At 67.5% G+C, this 23,224-nt stretch overlaps 1 protein-coding gene across 1 annotated transcript; it reads left to right on the top strand.

Moving 5' to 3' along the window:
* Nucleotides 1-2,443: 2,443 nt before the first annotated feature.
* Nucleotides 2,444-23,114, top strand: LOC144929750 (C-Jun-amino-terminal kinase-interacting protein 4-like). Its single transcript, XM_078850214.1, is given in 28 exon segments — nt 2,444-3,501; nt 3,503-3,688; nt 4,300-4,420; nt 5,156-5,226; nt 5,563-5,636; nt 5,976-6,051; nt 6,468-6,591; nt 6,808-6,889; nt 7,449-7,549; nt 7,891-7,942; nt 8,490-8,642; nt 10,232-10,283; nt 10,944-11,074; nt 11,680-11,733; nt 11,851-11,985; nt 12,137-12,256; nt 12,417-12,516; nt 15,747-15,797; nt 16,359-16,515; nt 17,235-17,400; nt 17,790-17,870; nt 18,744-18,811; nt 18,887-19,035; nt 19,904-20,075; nt 20,211-20,321; nt 20,598-20,744; nt 21,150-21,263; nt 21,619-23,114. Coding segments are annotated over 28 exon segments (3,057 nt in total). The 5' UTR covers nt 2,444-3,393; the 3' UTR covers nt 21,720-23,114.
* Nucleotides 23,115-23,224: the final 110 nt, after the last annotated feature.

A 23,224-nucleotide genomic window follows, 5' to 3' on the forward strand; every position in this document is an offset into this window, starting at 1 on the left:
ACGCGCTATCTCAGAGTCCGGATCCCGCAGCTGGGCCGTATTTCCATATAACTGACCCCCCATCTCTGTATTTATGCCCTTGCTTTGGGTCACTCCACCCTCACGCTATTTATAAATCCATTGGACGTTGCTGTTTTAAATTATTTAATTTATTATCTATGCCAAGATTGGGTTGTTTGGCTAATTATTAATTATTGTTATTATTTGGGTCACGTTCACCTTATTTATTGAGCCAGCGATTTACTCCTTTTTTAAAAAAGCTTTAAAAAGAAAAAGAACGTGGAAAAGAAATACCGTTTTGAAATAAAATCCTAAGCGGATGGACAAGGAATGCCGGTGTCTTGATTGGGCGGGAAGGGGGGCTCTTGCATCTTCATGGGTGGGGGTTGGGGGGGCAACCGCTGGCACAGACTCCTGCTCCGCAGCCCTAGGGACACCCCTCCCCCCCTGGTCTAGAGCCGGGCTAATGAGTTTTTGGACCTGGGGATCTGGTTCCAGCCTGGTACATAGGGAGGGATCAGGTGTTGCCGGAGCATCGGGGGCTTCAGCCAGGGAAGTTCTGGGTCTGGCCTGGAATACAGACAGGGATCTGGGTGGGGCAGGGCGGAGCTGGGGCGGGCCTGGTTCTGACCCACTGCAGAGCCAGGGAACAGCTGGGAAATCCAGAGCTGGGCTGGAAAGTCTGCAGACCTGCAGGGGGGAGGATCGGATCCGGTACTGAGCTGGGAGGGGTCCGCTAGGAGACAGGGAGAAAAACCACAACCCCACCCCACCCATCCTCCCAGAACCTCCCCCCCACCTACCCAACCCCCCAGAGCCTCCCTCACCTGTCCCCTGCCCATCCCCCCCAGGACCTCCGCCAACCTGCCCATCCCCCCAGAGCCTCCCTCACCTGCCCCTTGCCCATCCCTCCACAGCTCCCCCACCTGCCCCCTGCCCATCCCCCCAGAGCCTCCCCATCTCCCCAGAGCCTCCCCACCTCCCCCTGCCACTCAGCCCTCCCACTCCCCCAGCCTGCCCACCTCCCCTGACCCCCACCCTCACCTCCCCAGCCTCCCCCCCCACAGCTCCCCCACTGCCCCTTGCCCATCCCCAGAGCCTCCCCCCACCTGCCCCCTGCCCATCCCCCCAGAGCCTCCCCCCACCTGCCCCCTGCCCATCCCCCCACAGCCTCCCTCACCTGCCCCCTGCCCATCCCTCCACAGCTCCCCCACCTGCCCCTTGCCCATCCCCCAGAGCCTCCCCCCACCTGCCCCCTGCCCATCCCCCCAGAGCCTCCCTCCACCTGCCCCCTGCCCCATCCCCCAGAGCCGCCCCTCACCTGCCCCCTGCCCCATCCCCCCAGAGCCGCCCCCCCACCTGCCCCCTGCCCATCCCCCCAGAGCCTCCCCATCTCCCCAGAGCCTCCCTCCACCTGCCCCCTGCTCATCCCTCCACAGCTCCCCCACCTGCCCCTGTGCCCATCCCCCAGAGCCTCCCCCACCTGCCCCCTGCCCATCCCCCCAGAGCCTCCCCCACCTGCCCCCTGCCCATCCCCCCCAGAGCCTCCCTCACCCTGCCCCCCTGCCCATCCCTCCACAGCTCCCCCACCTGCCCCTTGCCCATCCCCCCAGAGCCTCCCCCCACCTGCCCCCTGCCCATCCCCCCAGAGCCTCCCTCCACCTGCCCCCTGCCCATCCCCCAGAGCCGCCCCCCACCTGCCCCCTGCCCATCCCCCCAGAGCCTCCCCCCACCTGCCCCCTGCCCATCCCCCCAGAGCCTCCCCCCACCTGCCCCCTGCCCATCCCCCCAGAGCCGCCCCCCACCTGCCCCCTGCCCATCCCCCAGAGCCGCCCCCCACCTGCCCCCTGCCCATCCCCCCAGAGCCTCCCTCACCTGCCCCCTGCCCATCCCCCAGAGCCGCCCCCTGCCCATCCCCCCCCAGAGCCTCCCTCACCTGCCCCTTGCCCATCCCCCAGAGCCGCCCCCCACCTGCCCCCTGCCCATCCCCCCAGAGCCGCCCCCCACCTGCCCCCTGCCCATCCCCCCAGAGCCTCCTCCCACCTGCCCCCGCCCATCCCCCCATTCGACCTTCCAGCCCCACTTCTCCCGCAGCTCCAGTTGTCCAGCCGCAGGCTCATGTGATCCCCACATCATATGATCCAAGGTTAATCCCCCCCCCCCGCCTCCGAGCTGGTCCCTCCTCATTGGCCTTCCGGGGCGCTTCCTCCAATCCCCATTGGCCACTCCTAACGCCCGTTGCCCTCTGGGCCCCGCCCTCTCACCCCCCAAGAGTCCGCGGGGCGGGTCTAGAACCCTGAGACCAGCTGGAGCCGGGTAGTTGGCAGCTCCCCCACGTGGGTCGGGGGGCGCCTGGACAGAGCGACGGACAGAGCCCGGTGCTGGGGGGGGCGGGGCGCCGGGGAGGGGGTTGGGGGGCGGGAATCCCTTGACCCTAAACCTCTTCCTGTGTTGGGGAGCGACCCCCATCTGCTTTAGCTCCCCGGCATTTGGGGGGCTGGGTGTGGGGGGCAGAGGAGGGTGTGGGGGGATCCACTGTCTCCCAGATCTGCCCCCCCGGCTGGGATCTACCCCCCACACCTCAGATTCACCCCCATTTCCCAGGGGGCGGGGAGAGAAAACTTTTCTCCCCTTCTGATCTCCGAGGTGGAAACTTCCGTGTTTCGGGGGCGGGGTTGTCACGTGGAGGGGTTCCCGAATTTATAAAGTCGGGGTGTCCCGTCCCCCCTTGTCCAGTCCGGCGGGGGGGAGTTCAACTGTAACCCTTCCCCCGCATTGGGAATCAAAAGGGGAAGTGTGGGAGGGCAGGGAGCAGGAGGGAGCGGCTAGGCCCCCCCGTTACGTTCCCACTCAGAAATCCAGTTGGGACCCCCCCACACACACACCCTGGACCCCCCAACCCCAGACCTCTGGAAATCAGGAATTCTGCCCCCTATTGAGCTCCCTCAAAGAGGTCTGGTGAGTGACTTTGATTCTCACGAACCCCCCCATCCAGTTAACTGAACCTGACCCCCCCCACCTCGCTGCCCCTCATTTTTTAAAATCGCTGATTTTTTTTTAAACTTTGGCCCTCCCAAAATAACCCAATTTGGGGGGGGTGTGAAAACTTTTAAAAAACGTTTTCCCCTAGATACCCTGCATTCCCCAGGATCCCCCCCATCACACTTCCACACACCCCCCACCCCAGGACTCCCCTCACACCCCCGGGTGCCCCACCTCTGGCTTTGGCCCCTTCTGGGGGCAGTGGGGGGGTGTTTAAGAGCCTGGGAAACAGAGGGGTCCCCCGTTGGTCAGAGCTAGAGCGGTGGTGCCTGGATCCCCTGATTGGGGTGCAAGAGGGCAGGCTGCCTTTGGAAGACGGGGGAAGGGGGCTCCAGGGGAGGGGAGCAGGGCATGGAGGAGATTTTCGGGGAGGAAGGGGAGTCGGCCTCCCCTGCGCTCTGCGAAGAGCTGGTTTCGGGGCTGGCCGCGGGGCTGTATGGAGAGCTGGAGCGGCTAGTGGGGGGCCTACGGGCGGGGGGCAGTGGCCGGGCTGCTGCCCCAGCTGGTCTCAGTGCTGGAGGCTCTGGAGCGAGCCGGTGGGCAGATCCGGGAGCGGGATGAGGCGCTGGAGCTGCTGCGGGAGGACCAGCTCGGGCTCCTGGGCCAGTACGAGCGGGAGCGGGCCGGGCGCAAGAGAGCCGAGGAGGTGAGGTGCCCCCTGAGCCGGACCCACAGCCCCCCACCCCATCCCCTGCCCCAGCGTCCCCCAATCCCGACCCGCAGCCCCCTGATCCCAACCCGCAGCCCCCCACCCCATCCACCACATGGCGCCCCTCAATCTTGACCCACAGCATGGTGCCCCCTGATCTGGACCCACAGCCCCCCACCCCGTCTCCTGACCAGCACCCCTCAATCCTGACCCGCAGCCCCCCTGTGTGGTGCTCCCCAGTCCCAACCCACAACCCCCCACCCCATCCCCCGCATGGTGCCCCTCGATCCAGACCTGCAGCCCCTCCACCCCATCCCCCACATAGCTCCTCAATCCCGGCCCGCAGCCCCCCCCCCCGCAACGGCACCCCTGGATCCCGGCCCGCAGCCCCCCCCGCATGGCACCCCTGGATCCCAACCCACAGCCCCCCCCCGCACGGCACCCCTGGATCCCGACCCGCAGCCCCCTCCTGTACAGCGCCCTTGGATCTTGACCCGCAGCCCGCCCCTGCACGGCGCCCCTGGTTCCCGACCCGCAGCCCTCTGTGCTGGGGATGCAGTCTGGCGCCCGGACTCTTGGGTTCGCTGCCAGTGGCCTGTTCTCTGCAGCGCTACATGGAGCTGGAGGACGCGGTGGAGCAGGAGCGCAAGGGTCACAGGGCCGCGCTGAGCCGGCTGGACGGGCAGAGCCGGCGGCTGGAGGACAAGGCCCGGAGCTACGCGGACCAGTGTGAGGGCCGGAGAGCGGGCCGGAGGCGCTGGGGGGTCGCAGGGCTGGAGCGGGGGTCAGGGAAGAAACAGAGGGTGGTGAGGGAGCCCGGGGGGGGGACAGTGCCAGGGCTGGGGGGCATCCAAGGGGCTGTGGGGTCAACAGGAGGGGGACTCTGGGGGGAGGCTCCCCCCACTGGTGTCTCAGCATAGTTAGGGCCCTACCAAATTCACGGTCCATTTTGGTCAATTTCACAGTCATAGGATTTTAAAATAATAAATTTTGTGGGTGAAAGCAGACAAAAGACCAGATTTCACGCAGGGGGACCAGATTTCACAGTCTGTGATGCATGTGTCGTGGGTGTGAACTTGGGAGGGCTCTAAGCATCAACCTAGAAACCCTACAGTAACAAAGCGGGGATCCCCGGAGACCCTACAATAACAAAGCAGCCTCGGTAACTGAGACCAGATGAGATCAAACAGCAGCAGCTTGGGCCCTGGCGTCTCCCCGACGGGTTTTTCCGGCTCCCCAAGACCGGGGTGGTGGGTGGGTGTGGGCTGTGTCAGAAAAGGGGGGGGTTCCTGTGCCAAGAGGCACAGGGTGAGGCCCTGCCCCTCACTGGCCCCACCCCCTTACTCTGAGAGGGTTGGTGGCAGCATGGGGGCTGGCTGGGGCAGGGGACAGCAATGGGGGCTGGCTCCCTGCAGACTCAGGATGGGGGGGTCACTCGCTTCTCTCCCCCCCCACCCCCGGCAGTGGCCAGCTTGGAGGAACAGAAAATTGCCTTGCTCAAGGAGCTGTCAGCCCTGGCCCAGACCCACGGCAAGGTGAGACCCCCCGGCCCCCACGGCCACCCCCTGCTGGCCCCATCCCCACAGCTGCCCCCTGCTGGTCCCGGGATCCCATGACTCCTACTGGCCCCACGCCCCATGGCCCACCCTTGGCTGCTCCCCCCCAGCTGCCCCATGCTAGCCCTGCCCCCCATGGATCCCCACACCTGCCCCTGCTGGCCCTCCCAGCCGCCCCCGTCACTGCCCCTCCTGGTGCCCCCTTGTGGCTGGATGTCGCCCCGCAGGACTGGGTCACGTTAGGGGTGGGGTCGGGGGGAGGGCGAGCGTGTTGTCCATGAGGGGCACTAGCCCCCACCCCCTTGTCATTGGCAGATGGTTCAGAGCTACAAGGAGCTGAAGGCCCTGACGATGCCACCCCCCTGCCCCTGTGCTGGCCCCCCAGCCCAGCAGGTATTAGTCACAGGGGGTGGCAAAGGGGCTGGGGGGGCACTGTGCTGTGAGGAGGGGGGCTCAGCAGGGGGGCGCTGGGTTGCGGAGAGCCGGGAGGGGTCTGGGGGGGAGTGCTGTGCCGGGGAGAGAGGGGGACGGTGTGTGATAGGGAGGGGGCTCTGGAGGGGGGGACTGGGAAGCTGGGAAGGCTCGGTGGGGGTGCCCAGGGTGTGTTGGGAGCTCAGGGGGGTGGGCACCAGGGAGGGAGGGCAGCTCGACCCACAGGGAGGGGGCTCGGGGCAGGGAGTGGGGGGGGTACCGTGGCGAATGTCCTGACCTTTGACTTCTCCCCCCAGTGCTGCGTCCGACCCCCACTGGCCTCCCCTGTTTCTCCCCAGCACCTCGGACCCTGGCTGCCCCGGACCCCCCAAGGTGGGTCCCCCGCATTTGTGCAGTGAGTTGCTGAGGGCGAGATGGGCTGCTGGGCTGACCCCTCTACCCCCTGAGGGGGTATCTATGGGGCAGTGGGGAGCTCGGAGGAGTTCAGAGAAGGGAGCTATGGGGGAGATTCTCCTGGGGGGATACATTTGCGGGGGGGGAGGAGGGTTGCCCTGGATTAGGGGGTTCCCCTGGGGAGTACCTTGGCAGAAGGGGGTTGCTGTAGTGGGTAGGGGCTCCTTCATTGTTCATGGGGGGCTGGTGGCTTGACACCTTTCACCAGGGTGACCTGGCTCCAGGCCTTCTCCCAGAGCAAGGGGAGGGGGCACCCCAATATCCAGTGAGGGGAGTCCCTTCTCCCTGACTCGGCCTGCTCCTCACCCCGTCTGTGTCTGTTTTGGGGGGTGTAGGGCGCTGCGGAGGTTCCAGGCCCAGCCCCGGTGGAGGGGACCCCTGACCCCCTGCAGGACGGGGCAGGCCCCACCGGGAACAGCCACCCGCTGGCTCAGGAGCTGCCCCTGCCCACCAGAGACGGTACGGAGAGTGTGTATGTGGGGCCCAGGGCCTCTCCCCTCTAGGGGGCGCTGGCTCCCATCCAGCTGCAGGGCAGGGACTGGCTGGCTCAGGGGGGTAGGGAATGGGGCCTTTCCGGGGGCAGCGGGGTGCGGGGGGGGGGGGGCTGTCTGTCTCGGGGGTGTGGGGGTAGCTGGCAGATTGGGGAGCCAGCAGTTTTGACTTGTCTGTTTCTAGGCTTCCCGCAGAGGTGCCAGGACTTGGCCGAGATCTTGAGCTCCACCCCGGAGTTGGACCGCACTCCAGATCTGCCAGCCAGGTAAGAGGGCCAATGTGCCCTGTGGCAGGCCCGGAAACATCCCCCCCACAGCCCCTGTTTCTCTTCATGAGCCCGGCACCGGGGGAGCCCCCAGTTCCCAGAACATCCTGTATGCCCACAATGGTACTCCCATTCCGGGCACGACCCCTTTCCAGTGCCAGTCTCCGCTCCATGGCTCCGATCCGGTGTGTGCCTGTCCCTCTCCTGTCCCCCCAGCACGGGAGGCAGCCAGATCGGGCTCGTGGGGCTGCAGTGAAGCAGGGGAAAGATCCAGCCTGGGGCGGGTCTGGGGAGTTTGGGAGTTGGGATCTGGCATGAGCAGTGTCCGATTCCCGGCTTCGCGTGGCCGGCTCTTACAGCCCGTGGCCAGCCCCCCAGCCCCAGCGCAGACGTACCTCCCAGCCGGGCAGGTAAACTGAGGCACAGGCTGGGGGAAATATCCTCCCCTTGCCATGTTCTGGTTCTAATCCATCCGGCCCCCAGCGCACTGTCTCCACTGCGGGGGAGGATCTGGGGGGTGTGTGTCCCGGCTCTGACTGGGGGTGTCTCTGCCCCGCAGCCCCCCAACCCTCCAACGCAACATGGAGTCGCTGTTCGCTGAGGTGTCAGGCCTGAGCCTCGAGCTGCTGGGGGACGTGGACGAGGGGGCCGATCTGCAGGGTAAGCTCAACGCCCCCCCCAGCCTGGGCCGACCCTGGGCCTGGTGCCCACCCTTCCCCGACCCCTTTCCCTCCCCATCCCTGCACCAGTGTCTCTCTCTCACCTGCTTCCTGCCCAGCTGGGCATCAGGTCCTGCCCTGCCCAGCCTTTGGGCACTGTCCCCAACTCCCAGGCTGGGATATGGCCCCCACATGCCCGCAGCACCAGGCCACGGGTCTCACTCCCAGGATCCAGCCCTGGTGCCCCCATGTGGCAGAGCAAAGGGAGGCGTTGGGCCCTAGGGACTGGGGGGTTTGGGGTGGTCAAACCTGCCCCCCCACATTGACTCCCCCTGTCTGCAGGTGACGCCGTGCAGACCCTGATGATGGAGAACGCCGAGCTCCGGGATACCAGGTAAGAGTCCCCTGAACCACCACACCCCAGCCCTGTTAGAGCCTCCGCACCTCCCCAGCTCTTACTGTGTGGGGGACCCCGAGGAAAGCCCCATCCCTGGGGATCTGAGTGGAGACCCAACAAACTTGATTCACAGTTGTGGGGAAAGGCCCTGGGGCCAGATGGGAGCTGGTGCCCCCTAGAAGGGAAAGGCCCCGAGCCCCATTCCCCACCCCCCTGAGCCAGCCAGTCCCCGTCCTGGGGCCAGATGGGAGAGGCAAAGGCCCCGAGCCCCATTCCCCACCCCCCTGAGCCAGCCAGTCCCCGTCCTGGGGCCGGATGGGAGAGGCAAAGGCCCCGAGCCCCATTCCCCACCCCCCTGAGCCAGCCAGACCCCGCCCTGGGGCTGGATGGGAGCTGGTGCCCCCTAGAAGGGAAAGGCCCCGAGCCCCATTCCCCACCCCCCTGAGCCAGCCAGTCCCCGCCCTGGGGCCGGATGGGAGCTGGCGCCCCCTAGAGAGGAAGGGGTGCGGACGGCCCGGGCGGCGCTCACTGTCGCCCCCTGCAGGCTGGTGCTGGACACTGCGCGCCGACACCTCATTGCCCGGGTGGAGGAGCTGACGGGCGAGCGGGAGTCGCTGCGGGGGGAGCGGGACAGGGCCGCCGAGGCCCTGAGCCGCTGCCAGGGGCGTCTGCGTGAGACCGAGCAGGATCTGATCGGGTGAGACTGGGGTGGGGGCGGGGCCGGGGGACACAGACCCCGTGGGGTGCCCCCGGCTGGCTCTCTTCCTGCCGTGCCAAGCAGGTGACCCCTCCCGGCTCCGTGGCACGCGGAGACACACCCAGCTAAGCCACTCACGAGCCACACGCAGGCTGAACACCCTCCCCCCCCCCCACTCAACGTCTTTGGCCCCCCCAGTGTTCTCGTTGCCTTCAGGGTGGGTGGGGCAGGAGAGAGGCCCTGGGCTGATGTCACGGACCCCAATTTATACCCCCAGGCCAGGGGGAGTCGATTGTTTTGTGGTCAAGGTGCCAAATTTCTTGGTCCAAATCCAAATTCCGGAGAAAATAATAAAACAATCGCAATTATCATTATCGTGGGCGGGGTGGGAACCCCCAGTTGGGGAGGCTAGTCCCCAGCCCCACCCCTTTTGCCTGAGGCCCCGCCCCGACACTGTCCCTTCTGGCCCCCCTCACCCGCCAGCGTCCTGAGCGCCCCCAGGCAGAACTAACCCCGAGCACTGGCCCGCTCACCCCACCTGCCCTGAGCCCCAGGCCGCTGGCCTCCCCGGTCCAACCTGAACCGCCCGCCAGCCGGGCTCTGAGCTCCAGGCTACAGCCCGAGCCTTCGGGGGACAGGGGAAGCGAGGGCGGGGCCTTGGGGCGGAGTGGGCGGGGCCTTGGGGCGGAGTGGGCGGGGCCACAGCCTGGGTTCGGGGAGGCGTGGCTTCCTCTGGCCTATTATACCCGCTCCCCAGGGTCATTATAAAAAGTAAAGCAAAAGATTTTGGGGTCGGCTCCAAGGCGTCTGGGGGTCCGGATTGGTCCTGCAGCCTCTCGACTGCCCCTGCCCCGATCCGTGGGCGCAGAGAGGTACCGGCGCAGACGGGGGTCGCGGGGTCGCTGGGCCCTGCTGAGATGCTGTGGGGCAGGCCTGTGGGGCGAGCGGATCGTGGGCCATCAGCACGTAGCAGGCTAGATCGGTCCTTTGTCGCCAGCGAGCCCGGTCTGGGCGTCTCCCAGACTCCCGTCGTATTTCAGTGACACACACAGCGAACTGCTGAATATGTGGGCACAGGGTGTCATTTTGGGGTACAGGGTGTCACAGGGCCCCCCCCCAATGACACCGCCTTCCTCCATGTCCCTCTGTGTCCCAGAGCCCGCAGGCCTAGGACCCCCAGCCCAGCCTGGATTGGGGCCCCCTCTTGTCCGAGTCCCCCAACGTCCGGCTGCAGGGGGTACACACCAGGGTCTGACCCCTCCTGACCCAGGATGGGGAGGTCTGAGCCCCATTAAAGGGGTGATGGGTACAGGTGGGTTTTGAGGACCCAAGATCTCGTCCCATTGTCCAAAGCCAGTTTGGGGGCCCTAAAATAATCTTAACCCTCCCCCCAACCCAGGATTTGACAACATCGGCCCTGGGCTCCTCACCCCCCAGCTCTGCCGTTGCCCCTTAATCCTGACCTGCAGCCCCGGCTAGCCCATCCCTGGGCTCCCCACAGCTCTGCTGGTGCCCCTCACTCCCGACCCGCAGCGCCGGGCTCCCCACTCTCAGCTCTGTCCCCAAATTGTTCTTTCCCCTCGTTTTAGGATTCGGCAGGAGCTGGAGGAAATCAAGAAGCAAAACAGTGACGACGCTGAGGTACGAGATGGAGGGGAGTGGGGTCTAGTGGTTAGAGCAGGGAGGGCTGGGAGCCAGGATTCCTGGGTTCTCTCCCCAGCTCTGGGAGGAGAGTCGTGTCTAGCGGTTGGTGGGGGGGGGAGCTGGGAGCCAGGATGCCTGGGTTCTATCCATGGTTCTAGTGGGCATAGGATCCCCTTGCTACCCCAGGCATGGCGGCAACCCTCAGGGGGGGCAGCTATGGGGGAGAACAGTGAGCTCCCCTCTCACTTCTCCATTGCTCTGGCCTAGCAGCTGACCCACGGGCCGGGCGGGGGGCAGGGGGGAGACTGCCTGGAGACGGGGCTGGAGGGTTGTAAATCGGGGCGCCAGTGACTCCCACTGGCTAGGAGAGACACAGAGTCATCGGCCGCCCGCTGGGCGCCTGGGAAGGCAGAAAGTGGGCAAAGGGGACCCTCCCCTGGGAGGCATGTGGGTCAGAGCAGGCCAGCAGAGGGGAGGCTGGGAGCCGGACGCCTGGGTTCTCTCCCCGGCTCTGAGAGGGGAGTGGGGCCTGGTGGTTAGAGCAGGGGGGGGCTGGGAGGCAGGACTCCTGGGTTCTCTCCCCGGCTCTGGGAGGGGGGTGGGGTCTAGCAGCGGGGTGGGCGGGGGGCTGGGGGTTATCAGTGACTCCTGTGGCAGGTGGAGGCCCCGGCCTCGCAGCGGAAGCGGTTCACGCGGGCAGAGATGGCGCGGGTGCTGACCGAGCGCAACCTTTACAAGGAGCGGCTGATGGAGCTGCAGGACGCCGTGAGGCGCACGGAGCTGCTCCGGTGGGAGACCCTGACAGACGGGCCCCTCTGCTGGGGTGGGGCGGGGGCTGGGGACCCAGGGACCCCTCGCCTGGCACCGGGACACGGCCCCTCTGCTGGGGTGGGGCGGGGGCTGGGGACCCGGGGACCCCTCGCCTGGCGCCGGGACGCGGCTCCTCTGCTCGGGTGGGGCTGGGGACCCGGGGACCCCACGCCCGGTGCCGGGATGCGGCCCCTCTGCTGGGGTGGGGCTGGGGACCCGGGGACCCCTCGCCCGGCGCCAGGACGCAGCCCCTCTGCTGGGGTGGGGCCGGGGACCCGGGGACCCCTCGCCTGGCACCGGGACACGGCCCCTCTGCTGGGGTGGGGCTGGGGACCCGGGGACCCCACGCCCAGCGCCAGGATGCGGCCCCTCTGCTGGGGTGGGGCGGGGGCTGGGGACCCGGGGACCCCTCGCCCGGCGCCGGAATGCAGCCCCTCTGGGATGGGGGGCAGGAGCTGGGTATTCGGGGATCCTTATTTAAACTCCTTTGTAAGCCGCTCATGTCAGGCTGGGGCGGTGGCCTGCCCAGCCCCTGGCACGGCCCTGCGGGCCCCTGACACACGACTTTGTTTCCTCCCTTCAGAGCATCTCGGGAGGTCCAGGCGGCTCAGATGAAGAAATCGTCCTTCTGGAAATTGTATGTCCATTACCGCCCCAGCCACTGCCGCCCCCCCCCGTCCCCCCCCAATTCCCCCCGCTGGGCGTGGGCCGCGTTCTTCGCGAAGTCTCTGAGCTGCTTGTTTTCTCTGCGTAGCTTCGACCGGCTCTTCAGCCCCAGCGACTCCCCTGAGCGGGTCCCGGTGTCGCCCCCGGTGTCTGAGCACAGGGGCAACGGGGGCAGGGCGCCCTCCACTGTGAGGTACCTGCCCCTCCCCGCCTCCCCCACAGAGTGAGTATGGACGGGCGGCCCCAAGCGCCGGACAGGGGAGGGGGTGGAGGACGGCACCCCCTAGCGCGAGGCGGGGGAGATGGGGCAGCGACGGGAGGAGGGCAGACGGAGGGCGATGCCCGCTAGTGTCTGTGTGTCTCTCTGTCCCCAGCACAGGGGAGCCCCCCAATCTCTCCCCCCAGCAGCAGAAGCGGGACCTTTACCGCCAGATCCGCTCCCACATCTGGAAGCAGCACGGCCGGGCCCCGGTTCACGGCTGGAGCCCCCGGCCGTCCCCCAGGTAATTGCCCCCCAGAGTGCCGGGAGCTGGAGGGGTGGGGGTGGAGGTGGAGGAGGGGCAGTGATTGGGACACACTGTCCCTTTAAATCCCCAGGGATGGAACGGTCAGGACGAGGTTTGGGGGGGCGGAGGGGCCCGCGGCTGAGCCCAGGCCTCTCTCATTGCAGGTTCGGGCGGAGCAGGCTGAGGGCCAGGACCTGCCCATGCTGGCGCAGCTGCGGCTGCTGGACCAGAAAGATCCCAGCACCAAGGTGAGGTGAGGGGCTCAGCAGGAGGCGCTGGGCTGCAAGGAGCGGGGCAGGGCTCAGCTGGGGGCACTGGGGCTGCGGGGAGTGGGGCGGGGGGCTTGGCGGGGTGGGGGGCTGCAGGGAGCGGGGGTGGGGGCTGCGGGGAGTGGGGCGGGGGGCTTGGCGGGGTGGGGGGCTGCAGGGGCACTGGGGCTGCGGGGAGTGGGGCTGGGGGGCTTGGTGGGGTGCGTTGTGCTGTGGGGAGCGGGGTGGGGGGCTCAGTGGGGGGCGCTGGGCTGCAGGGAGCGGGGTGGGGGGCTGCAGGGGCACTGGGGCTGCGGGGAGTGGGGTGGGGGGCTTGGCGGGGTGGAGGGCTGCAGGGAGCGGGGTGGGGGGCTGCAGGGGCACTGGGGCTGCGGGGAGTGGGGTTGGGGGGCTTGGTGGGGTGCGTTGTGCTGTGGGGAGTGGGGTGGGGGGCTCAGTGGGGGGCGCTGGGCTGCAGGGAGCGGGGTGGGGGGCTGCAGGGGCACTGGGGCTGCGGGGAGTGGGGCGGGGGGCTTGGCGGGGTGGAGGGCTGCAGGGGCACTGGGGCTGCAGGGAGTGGGGCTGGGGGGCTTGGTGGGGTGCGTTGTGCTGTGGGGAGCGGGGTGGGGGGCTCAGTGGGGGGCGCTGGGCTGCAGGGAGCGGGGTGGGGGGCTGCAGGGGCACTGGGGCTGTGGGGCGGGGGGCTGCAGGGGCACTGGGGCTGCAGGGAGTGGGGCGGGGGGCTTGGTGGGGTGGGGGGCTGCAGGGGCACTGGGGCTGCGGGGAGTGGAGCTGGGGGGCTTGGTGGGGTGCGTTGTGCTGTGGGGAGCGGGGTGGGGGGCTCAGTGGGGGGCGCTGGGCTGCAGGGAGCGGGGTGGGGGGCTGCAGGGGCACTGGGCTGCGGGGAGTGGGGCTGGGGGGCTTGGTGGGGTGCCTTGTGCTGTGGGGAGCGGGATGGGGGGCTCAGTGGGGGGCGCTGGGCTGCAGGGAGCGGGGTGGGGGGCTGCAGGGGCACTGGGGCTGCGGGGAGTGGGGCTGGGGGGCTTGGTGGGGTGCGTTGTGCTGTGGGGAGCGGGGTGGGGGGCTCAGTGGGGGGGCGCTGGGCTGCAGGGAGCGGGGTGGGGGGCTGCAGGGGCACTGGGGCTGTGGGGAGTGGGCGGGGGGCTTGGTGGGGTGGGGGGCTGCAGGGGCACTGGGGCTGCAGGGAGTGGGGCGGGGGGCTTGGTGGGGTGGGGGGCTGCAGGGGCACTGGGGCTGTGGGGAGTGGGGCTGGGGGGCTTGGTGGGGTGCGTTGTGCTGTGGGGAGCAGGGTGGGGGGCTCAGCAGGGACGCTGGGCTGCAGGGAGCGGGTGGGGGCTCAGCAGGGGACGCTGGGCTGCAGGGAGCGGGGTGGGGGGCTGCAGGGCACTGGGGCTGCGGGGAGTGGGGCTGGGGGGCTTGGTGGGGTGCGTTGTGCTGTGGGGAGCGGGGTGGGGGGCTCAGCAGGGGCGCTAGGCTGCAGGGAGCGGGGTGGGGGGCTCAGCAGGGGGCGCTGGGCTGCAGGGAGCGGGGGTGGGGGCTCAGCAGGGGGCGCTGGGCTGCAGGGAGCGGGTGGGGGCTCAGCAGGGGGCGCTGGGCTGCAGGGAGCGGGTGGGGGCTCAGCAGGGGGCGCTGGGCTGCAGGGAGCGGGGTGGGGGCTCAGCAGGGGGCGCTGGGCTGCAGGGAGCGGGGTGGGGGCTCAGCAGGGGGCGCTGGGCTGCAGGGAGCGGGTGGGGGCTCAGCAGGGGCGCTGGGCTGCAGGGAGCGGGTGGGGGCTCAGCGGGGGATGCTGGGCTGCAGGGAGCGGGGCTGGGGGGCTTGGTGGGGTGTGTTGTGCTGTGGGGAGCGGGGTGGGGGCTCAGCAGGGGGCGCTGGGCTGCGGGGAGCGGGCGGGGGCTCAGCAGGGGACGCTGGCTGCAGGGAGCGGGCGGGGGCTCAGCGGGGGGCGCTGGGCTGCAGGGAGCGGGCGGGAGCTCAGCGGGGGACGCTGGGGCTGCAGGGAGCGGGCGGGGGCTCAGCGGGGGGCGCTGGGCTGCAGGGAGCGGGCGGGAGCTCAGCGGGGGACGCTGGGGCTGCAGGGAGCGGGCGGGGGCTCAGCGGGGGGCGCTGGGGCTGCAGGGAGCGGGTGGGGGCTCAGCGGGGGGGCGCTGGGCTGCAGGGAGCGGGTGGGGGCTCAGCGGGGGGCGGGGGTGGGGGCTCAGCGGGGGACGCTGGGGCTGCAGGGAGCGGGTGGGGGCTCAGCGGGGGACGCTGGGGCTGCAGGGAGCGGGTGGGGGCTCAGCGGGGGGCGCTGGGCTGCGGGGGAGCGGGGTGGGGGCTCAGCGGGGGGCGCTGGGCTGCGGGGAGCGGGGGGTGGGGGGGGCTCAGCGGGGGGCGCTGGGCTGCGGGGAGCGGGTGGGGGCTCAGCGGGGGGCGCTGGGCTGCGGGGGAGCGGGTGGGGGCTCAGCGGGGGGCGCTGGGCTGCGGGGAGCGGGTGGGGGCTCAGCGGGGGGCGCTGGGCTGCGGGGAGCGGGGTGGGGGCTCAGCGGGGGGCGCTGGGCTGCGGGGAGCGGGTGGGGGCTCAGCGGGGGACGCTGGGGCTGCAGGGAGCGGGTGGGGGCTCAGCGGGGGACGCTGGGGCTGCAGGGAGCGGGTGGGGGCTCAGCGGGGGGCGCTGGGCTGCGGGGAGCGGGGTGGGGGCTCAGCGGGGGACGCTGGGCTGCGGGGAGCGGGTGGGGGCTCAGCGGGGGACGCTGGGCTTCGGGGAGCGGGGTGGGGGGCTCAGCGGGGGACGCTGGGCTGCGGGGAGCGGGTGGGGGCTCAGCGGGGGGCGCTGGGCTGCGGGGAGCGGGTGGGGGCTCAGCGGGGGACGCTGGGCTGCGGGGAGCGGGTGGGGGCTCAGCAGGGGACGCTCTCCCCTGGCGGTCAGGGCTGGTCCTGTTGCCCCAAGCTGGCACTAAGCTGGCAAAGGTCTACAGGTACTGAAACACCAGAGTAACCATCCCCTGCGCCCCACCCCAGAGGTGGCTGCATCTCAGTGCTGGGCGAGGGATCCCTGTATAACCAGCCCCTGCGCCCCACCCCAGAGGTGGCTGCATCTCAGTGCTGGGCGAGGGGTCCCTGTATAACCAGCCCCTGCGCCCCACCCCAGAGGGGCTGCATCTCAGTGTTTGGGGGGGCCAGCAGTGGGGCTGGGTCTGACATCTCATCCCCGCTCTCTCCCTCCCTCCCAGTTGTGGTGTGCCGTCGGGATGGGGGTGCCTAGGACAGACGGCGGGGACTCGGTTAGTGTCGGGCGCGCAATCCCTCCCATCTCTGCAGTGGTCCCTTCCTTTGCTCCCTGATGCCAGGGATGGATCCGGGGACCCCTTCCCTCCCCCCCCATGTGGGAGAGACCCCATGTCTCCCTGGTTGCGGGGGTGGCATGTGGGGCACTTGCCCCCTCCACGGCAACCCTATTTGGTGACCCTTCCTGCCCCTTCGCTTTGGGATGGTCCCCCCAAAGTAGAGGAGACTCCCCAAACCCCCACTGTTCTCTGAGTGTGGAGCACAGACAGGGGGGCCTATTTTGGGGCGTGCCCTGGCCCTCTTCTTCTCAATCTAGGGGGAGACCTTGCCCCTTGAGCTAATGCCGTACTTCAGGGCACCTCCCCTTTTTATCCCCAGGGGACTTTCAGTGGGGTTCAGTGGGTCTTGGGGAGCCTTTGTCAATCAGTGCTAAGCCCCGCCCCCCTGAGGGGAGGGGACAGTGTGGGGAGGTGTGGGGTCCCCCTCCCAATAGGTGCCCGGCTTTTGGATCCCTGAGCCAGCCTTGCAGAGTGCGAGCATCTGTGTGTCTCCCCCAGGGGGCACCCCAGCCTGCCCCACCGAGCCTGGTGTGGGTCTGCTCTGGGACACACTCGGCCAGTGAGGTCACAGTGATGGATGCTGCCCGCGCCAACCTCGTCCTGGCCCAGTTTGTGCTACCCAACACCCATGTGCTGTGTGCCGCCTGGCTGCCCGGTGAGTGTGGGGCATAGGGCTGGGGAGGGGTGGGGGGCAGCTGTATGGACCACAATGGGTGGAGGGAGCTGTATGGACTGGTGTGGATGGAGGGAGCTATATGGACCGGGATGGGGGCTGTATGGACTGGGGTGGATGGAGGGGGCTGTATAGTCCGAGGCGGATGGCTGGAGGGGGCTGTATGGCCTGGGATGGGAGCTATATGGACCAGGATGGGGGCTGTATGGACTGGGGTGGACGGAGGGGGCTGTATATTCCGGGACAGATGGCTGGAGGGGGCTGTATGGACCGGGATGGGGGCTGTATGGACTGGGGTGGCTGGAGGGGGCTGTATATTCCAGGACTGATGGCTGGAGGGGGCTGTATGGACCGGGATGGGGGCTGTATGGACTGGGGTGGCTGGAGGGGGCTGTATATTCCAGGACCGATGGCTGGAGGGGGCTGTATGGACCGGGATGGGAGCTATATGGACCAGGATGGGGGCTGTATGGACTGGGGTGGACGGAGGGGGCTGTATATTCCGGGACAGATGGCTGGAGGGGGCTGTATGGACCGGGATGGGGGCTGTATGGACTGGGGTGGCTGGAGGGGGCTGTATATTCCAGGACTGATGGCTGGAGGGGGCTGTACGGCCTGGAAGAAGGATGCTGTGCTGCGCAGGTTATACAGGTTGTATACGGCCCTAGCTTCCATGTCACGGACCTGGCTGTCCCTCCTAGGTCACCGGCCACCCAGTGCCGAGAGCATGGAGCTGGAACCCGAGATCCTGGAAGACCCCCTGGCCCCCGACCCCCCAGAGCTAGAGGAGGAGATGGGGACCCTGGACGCGGACAGTGATGGTATTGGCACCACGGACACTGTCTGGCTGGGCACCCAGGAGGGCAGGTACGGAGACACCCCTGTATACCCAGCCCCCGCGCCCCACCCCAGAGGGGCCGCATCTCAGCACCGAGTCCCTGTATAACCAGCCCCCGCGCCCCACCCCAGAGGTGGCTGCCTCTCAGCACCGGGTGCGGCATCCCTATATAACCATCTCCCCCTCCCACCGCCCAGAGGGGCCGCATCCCAGCGTCAGGTCCCCGTGTACCCAGCCCCCGCGCCCCACCCCGGAGGAGCCACATCTCAGCGCCGAGTCCCTGTATAACCAGCCCCTACGCCCCACCCCCGGAGGAGCCACATCTCAGCGCCGAGTCCCTGTATAACCAGCCCCCTTGCCCCACCCCAGAGGTGGCCGCATCTCAGCGCTGTCCCAAGCTGTCATGCTCTTCCTCCAGCATTTCCATCTATTCAGCTGGTTCTGACTGGCGCCGGTGCCTGCGGACGGTGCAGCTGAAGGACGCCGTGCACAGCGTAATGTGAGTGTGGGGCTGGGCCCGGGGGGGACAACGGGGGCGTCGGCCAATGATTCTTGCATTGGCCGGGTCAGTGGCCGGGTCGGCAAGAGCCAATCCAGGCGTGGTGACATCCTGTCTTGGGCCAGCTGCCGTTGGGAGAGAGACCCGCTCCGGAGCTTTCCCAAATAGGGTGGCCCAGTTGCGTTGGCCGTATTCCTCGAGGTTTCATCCCATGACACAGTCTTGAATTCAAGATTCGTGTGAAATTCCTGGAGACTCCAGGACGATCCGGGAGCATTGGCCATCAAGAGATGTGGGTCCGACACGAGCAAATGCCTCCCCCAACCCAGCTCTCGGATGACTATTTCCTTCTATCGAGGTTGAGAAATGTCCAGCTTGATCACCGGTCGTGACCTGACTTGTCAGCATCGGGCGTCAAACTCGCCCGGGAAATGGCCTCAAAGAGGACCCTCATTAGTTCCCCAGCCGCGTTAGCCAGACTTGGCCTCTGGAATCCTGCCGGCGGCTTAAGAGTCGGGTGCGCCTGCGATTGCCCGCCACGTTTGTCTCCGTGCCCGTGGGGCCAGCCCTCGCGTCTGTCAGGGCCCAGTGCAGGGGGCTCCTGGCAGGCATCAGGAGCCCTCTGGCGATGGGTTCCTATGCGGCCCAGGTCCCTGTTGGGCCGGGGCGACCCGCCCCATGTCAGGCCGGCGGAGGTCCGTGGCCACTCATGACCGCTGTGAGCCAGGCTGTCGGGTGATTGCAGGTGCTGTACCCTCGGGCTGGGGGCCTTCACCAAACTTTGGGCCGCCCCAGGGCATGCTGGGGTGTGGCCCTTGGCGTGAGTGGCCTGGCCGCCCGCTCCGATTGGCACGCGCTCTCTCTCTCTTACAGCCACGCCCAGGGCTGTGCAGTGGCTGCACTGGGGAACGGGACCGTTGTCGTCTTCCACCGGGACGCCAGTAAGTACCAGACCCCCCATCCCCAGCTCCCCGCAGCCCCCTACCCCACTCACTCCTCTCCCTTGCCCCCTGCAGCTGGCTGCTGGGACCTTCAGCGCCCCCGGCTGCTGGACTTGGGGCGCCCCCACCAGTCCATCCGCTGCGCGCTGGCCGTGGGGGGCCAGGTCTGGGTTGGCTACCGCAACCGGGTCTACGTGGTGGAGCCGCGCAGCGCCAGGGCCCAGGTGAGGTGCAGGGGGGGGGTGGAGCCAGGTTGAGGAGCCGGGGGTCGGGGAGTTCACTCAGAAGGGAGCGAGGGATCATGGAATCCAGAGGTGATCTCATGGGACCCACTTAGAAATAGTGGGAGATCCTGGGGATCTCCTGGGATCCACTCAGGTGGGGGTGCGGCACACCGGCAGGATCAACTCCTGTGGTGATAGTAGATCTATATGGAGATCTCATGGGACCCTTTCAGGGGGGCGGGGATCGACTTGGGTGATATCAGTACATCTCCTGGGATCCACTCAGATTGTGTTGGGGGGGGTCTATGGGATCTTGGGGGAATTGACACGTGATGGAAGTAGGTCTTATGGGATCCACTCATGGGGTTGGGGAGCCATGGGGTCCTGTGGGGTCAATTCAGGTGACACTGGTAGATCTCATGGCATCCACTCTGGTGGGGTGGGGTACTCGGGCAGGAGCATGTGGGATCGACTCTTGTGATATTAGTAAATATACGTGCTGATCTCATGGGATCCACTCCGGTGAGATTAGGGTATCCACGGGGTTGCATGGGATCAACCCCGGTGGTATCAGTAGACCTGGTGAGATCCACTCAGGTGGGGTTCAGGGAACCATGGGATCCTGTGGGATCAACTCAGGTGAGGTTGGTGGATCTTGTAGGATCCCCTTGGATGAGCATGGGGGGGTCATCTCAGGTGATCTTGCAGGTCCACTCCTGCCATGGGGTTCCAATGGGATCTTGGGAGATCGATTGGCTCAACTAGGCTGGGGATGGATTCGGCATGCCCTCATGGGTCCGATTCAGGGGAGTGAGGGATCTGCCAGCCCTGCCTCCAGCCCTTCGCTCTGCTCCCCCCCACCCCCCAGTGGTACTTTGAGGTGACCGGGCACCCCGAGAGCCAGGTGAGGCACATGGTGTTGGCGGGCGACGGAGTCTGGGTCTCGGTGCGGCTGGACCCCACCCTGCGCCTCTTCCATGCAGCCACGGGCCAGCCCCTGCAGGAGATCGACCTGACACCCTTCGTCCACAGCATGTTCGGTGAGTGGCTCGGGGAAGTGGGGGGAATGGGGCGTGGGGCATTTCCCCTGTGGGGGGCGCCAGCTCCCATCCGGCCCCAGGGCAGGGACTGGCTGGCTCAGGGTGGGGTCTCATCACCCCCGACTCTCTCTCTAGGCCCGAACACTCTGGGTTTCTCCCTGCACGTCTCGGCCCTGGGCTGCTTCTCCCAGCGGCTGTGGATCGGCACAGCCAGCGGCACTGTCTTGACCGTGCCCTTCGCACCGGGTGAGTTGGGGTGCTTGGGGGAAGGGGGTCTCCTAGGCATGGCTCAGATCCCACGGCCAGCCCAGCCCTGCTGGTGTGAGGGGGGGAGAGGGGCGCGGGTGTGTGTGTTTCTCCGGGATCCCATGGGCAGTGGGGGGGAGGAGGGGGCCAGTATCCTGCCCAACTGGGATGGGGGCGTGGGGGGAAGAGGGTCCTCAGTTAGCCTGCTGGGGGCAGGGTCTCTGCAGGCCACACCCCCAAAGCTCTGACCCTCCCCATCTCTCCTGCCCTCTTCAGAGTTCTCAGGGCACTCAGAGCCCCCCCCGGCCACGGGGTCCCAGCCAGGCCCCTCGCCTGCCAGCACCCCCTACTGTGCGATGGAGAGCGCCCAGGCTTCCTACCACGGGCACCGTGATGCCGTCCGGTTCTTCGTCTGCATCCCAGGTACCTGCCAGGATGCCTGGGTTCTGTCCCCGGCTCTGGGAGGGGAGTGGGGTCTAGTTGTTAGAGCAGGGGGGCTAGGAACCAGGACTCCTGGGTTCTCTCCCTGGCTCTGGGAGGGGAGGGGGGGTCTAGTGGTTAAAGCAGGGGGGCTGGGAGCCTGGAGGCCGGGGTTCTCTCCCTGGCTCTGGGAGGGGAGTGGGGTTTAGTGGTTAAAGCAGCGGGGCTGGGAGCCTGGATGCCAGGGTTCTCTCTCTGGCTCTGGGAGGGGAGTGTGGTCTAGTGGAGATGGGGGGGCTGGGAGCCAGGATTCCTGGGTTCTCTCCTCACTCAGCTGCAGCCCTGGAGCGCTCCCTAGAGGTAGTTTCTGGGGTAACAGCTTGTCTTTCCTTCTCCCCCCCCCCCAAGGCTGCCTTAACCCTTCGCTGGCCAGGAGCAATAGCCAGGAGGAGCGGGCTGGGCAGAAGCAGCCCACAGCTTTGGTGCTGAGCGGAGGAGAGGGGTATATCAATCTCCGGATTGGTACGTGCCTCGTGGGGTGGTGGGAAACAGCGCTTCTGTGAGGGTCTCCAGATACCCAACCCCCGCCCCACCGCACCGCACCCCACCCCACCCCATCCCATCCCAGAGGGGCCACGCCCAGTGCCAGGCAAGGGGTCCCCATATACCCAGCCCCCACGCCCCAGCTCAGAGGTGGCCATGTCCCAGCACTGGGCGAGGTGTTCCCATATACCCAGCCCCCGCACACCATCCCAGCATCGGGCAAGGGGTCCCCGTATACCCACGCCCCACCCCAGAGGTGGCCACGCTCAGCGCTCGTTGTGGGGCGCCCCTGGGGCTGCTGTGACTCTTTTTCTCTCTCTCTCTCCCTTCACAGGGGATGACACGGACGATCAATTTGGGGACCTCTTGGTGGCCAACCCCCATCTGCGCCGCTCGGTGCGCAGCCACCTCATTGTGTGGCAGGTCCAGGCCTGAGGCTGGGGTGATGGTCACAGGCGCTGGGCCCGGCCTGCCCTGTGAGGGGCACTGTCTGCCCCCTGGGGAGCCACTGTGTCCACCCCATCACACTCAGATACCAGCTCTGGGCTTGGGGGGTAGATCTTCCAGCTCCGGGGCTGAGTTAACCGCCTGCTGCCCAGGGTCAGGATGATGCTGTGACCCGAGTTGCTGGTGTTCAGTGGCTGCCGAGGGGGCTGGGGCGGGGGGATAATTGGCCTGTCTCCCTCCAGCCCCCCACCCCATCCATCTACTGGATCTTCCCCATGTCCCTTTGCAGCTGCTGCCCCCACCCCCGTTCCCTGCCAGTCTGAGCCCCCCACTGACACCTGCCCCACACCTCACCAGAACCCCTGGCCCTGCCCCCTTTCCCAACCCCCTCCCAAACTCCCCTTCCCACCTTGCCCTGCCCCTGCTAGACCAGCCCCTCCTCACCATGTCCCCCCCCGACTGTCCCCCACATGCCCCCCCCCAACAAAGCCCCCCCATCACAGCTCTGTCTGTCCCACCTTCTGGCCCTCCCTCGCAGCAGGGGGACCCCACCTCCAAGCCTGGCTACTGTAGCTCCTCTGTGCCTTTTAAAGGGGGGCGGGGCCACTGTCACACTCAGGAGTATAGATGGCAGCTGCCAAATATTGTTTACAAGCTCCGCCCTCCCTTCCAGGACCCATACATGTCTCAGGGCCCCTCCCCCTGCTGCCACCTAATTTACATCCCTCCCCTCTGGCTGCACAGACTCCGCTCTTCCTGGCAGGCTTCACCCACATCTCAGAACCCCTCCCTCTTTTGTCCTTTTACATGCAAAGTGGGTGGGGTAGGGTGGAGTCCTTGGCCCTTGGGTTCTCTCCCTGACTCTGCTAGATCCTCCCCCTGCTCTGTGCCTCAATTTCCCTTCTGTGCACTGGGGCAGTGGATCCCCAGGCCCTTTCCTTGAGGCTTTAGGGCTTGGAGCCTGGCCCTGAAACCACCCAATGGAATCCATACTGACCTTAAGCCAGGGGGTTGGGGGTCTCCTTGTACCCGCCCCCCCGCACTGGAGACACAGGGGGGGCAGGCTAAAGGGGCTTTTTCCCTGCACTGAGTTACCCCTACCACAGCTCTTCACTGGGGTTATGCCAGCTGCCCCCTCCCCAGGGCTTCTCTGCCTCGTGGGGGGCACAGGCATGGGGTGCCCCATTGCTGCTATACGCTCAGGGTTGGGCTCTGTCCCATCTGTGAGTCTGTCTGAGCCACGCCACCCCCGGCAGTGTCTGGGAATCTTTCTGTGGGACAATTTCTAATAAAGCTTTATTTTTCTGGGCTAAAATGTTGTTAGGGTGGTACGCAGTGAGCCGGGGGGGCTCCCATCTGGCCTGAGGGCAGGGGTCTGGCTGGTTCAGGGCACTGGCTCCCATCCAGCCCTGGATGGTGGGAGGAGGGGAGGAACTGGCTGGCTCAGGGGTGTGGGGAATGAGGCACCCAATCTGGCCCTAGAGTGGGGGGAG

The sequence above is a fragment of the Lepidochelys kempii genome, chromosome 23 (assembly GCF_965140285.1).
Source record: "Lepidochelys kempii isolate rLepKem1 chromosome 23, rLepKem1.hap1, whole genome shotgun sequence".
In the NCBI taxonomy this organism is placed as follows: domain Eukaryota; kingdom Metazoa; phylum Chordata; order Testudines; family Cheloniidae; genus Lepidochelys; species Lepidochelys kempii.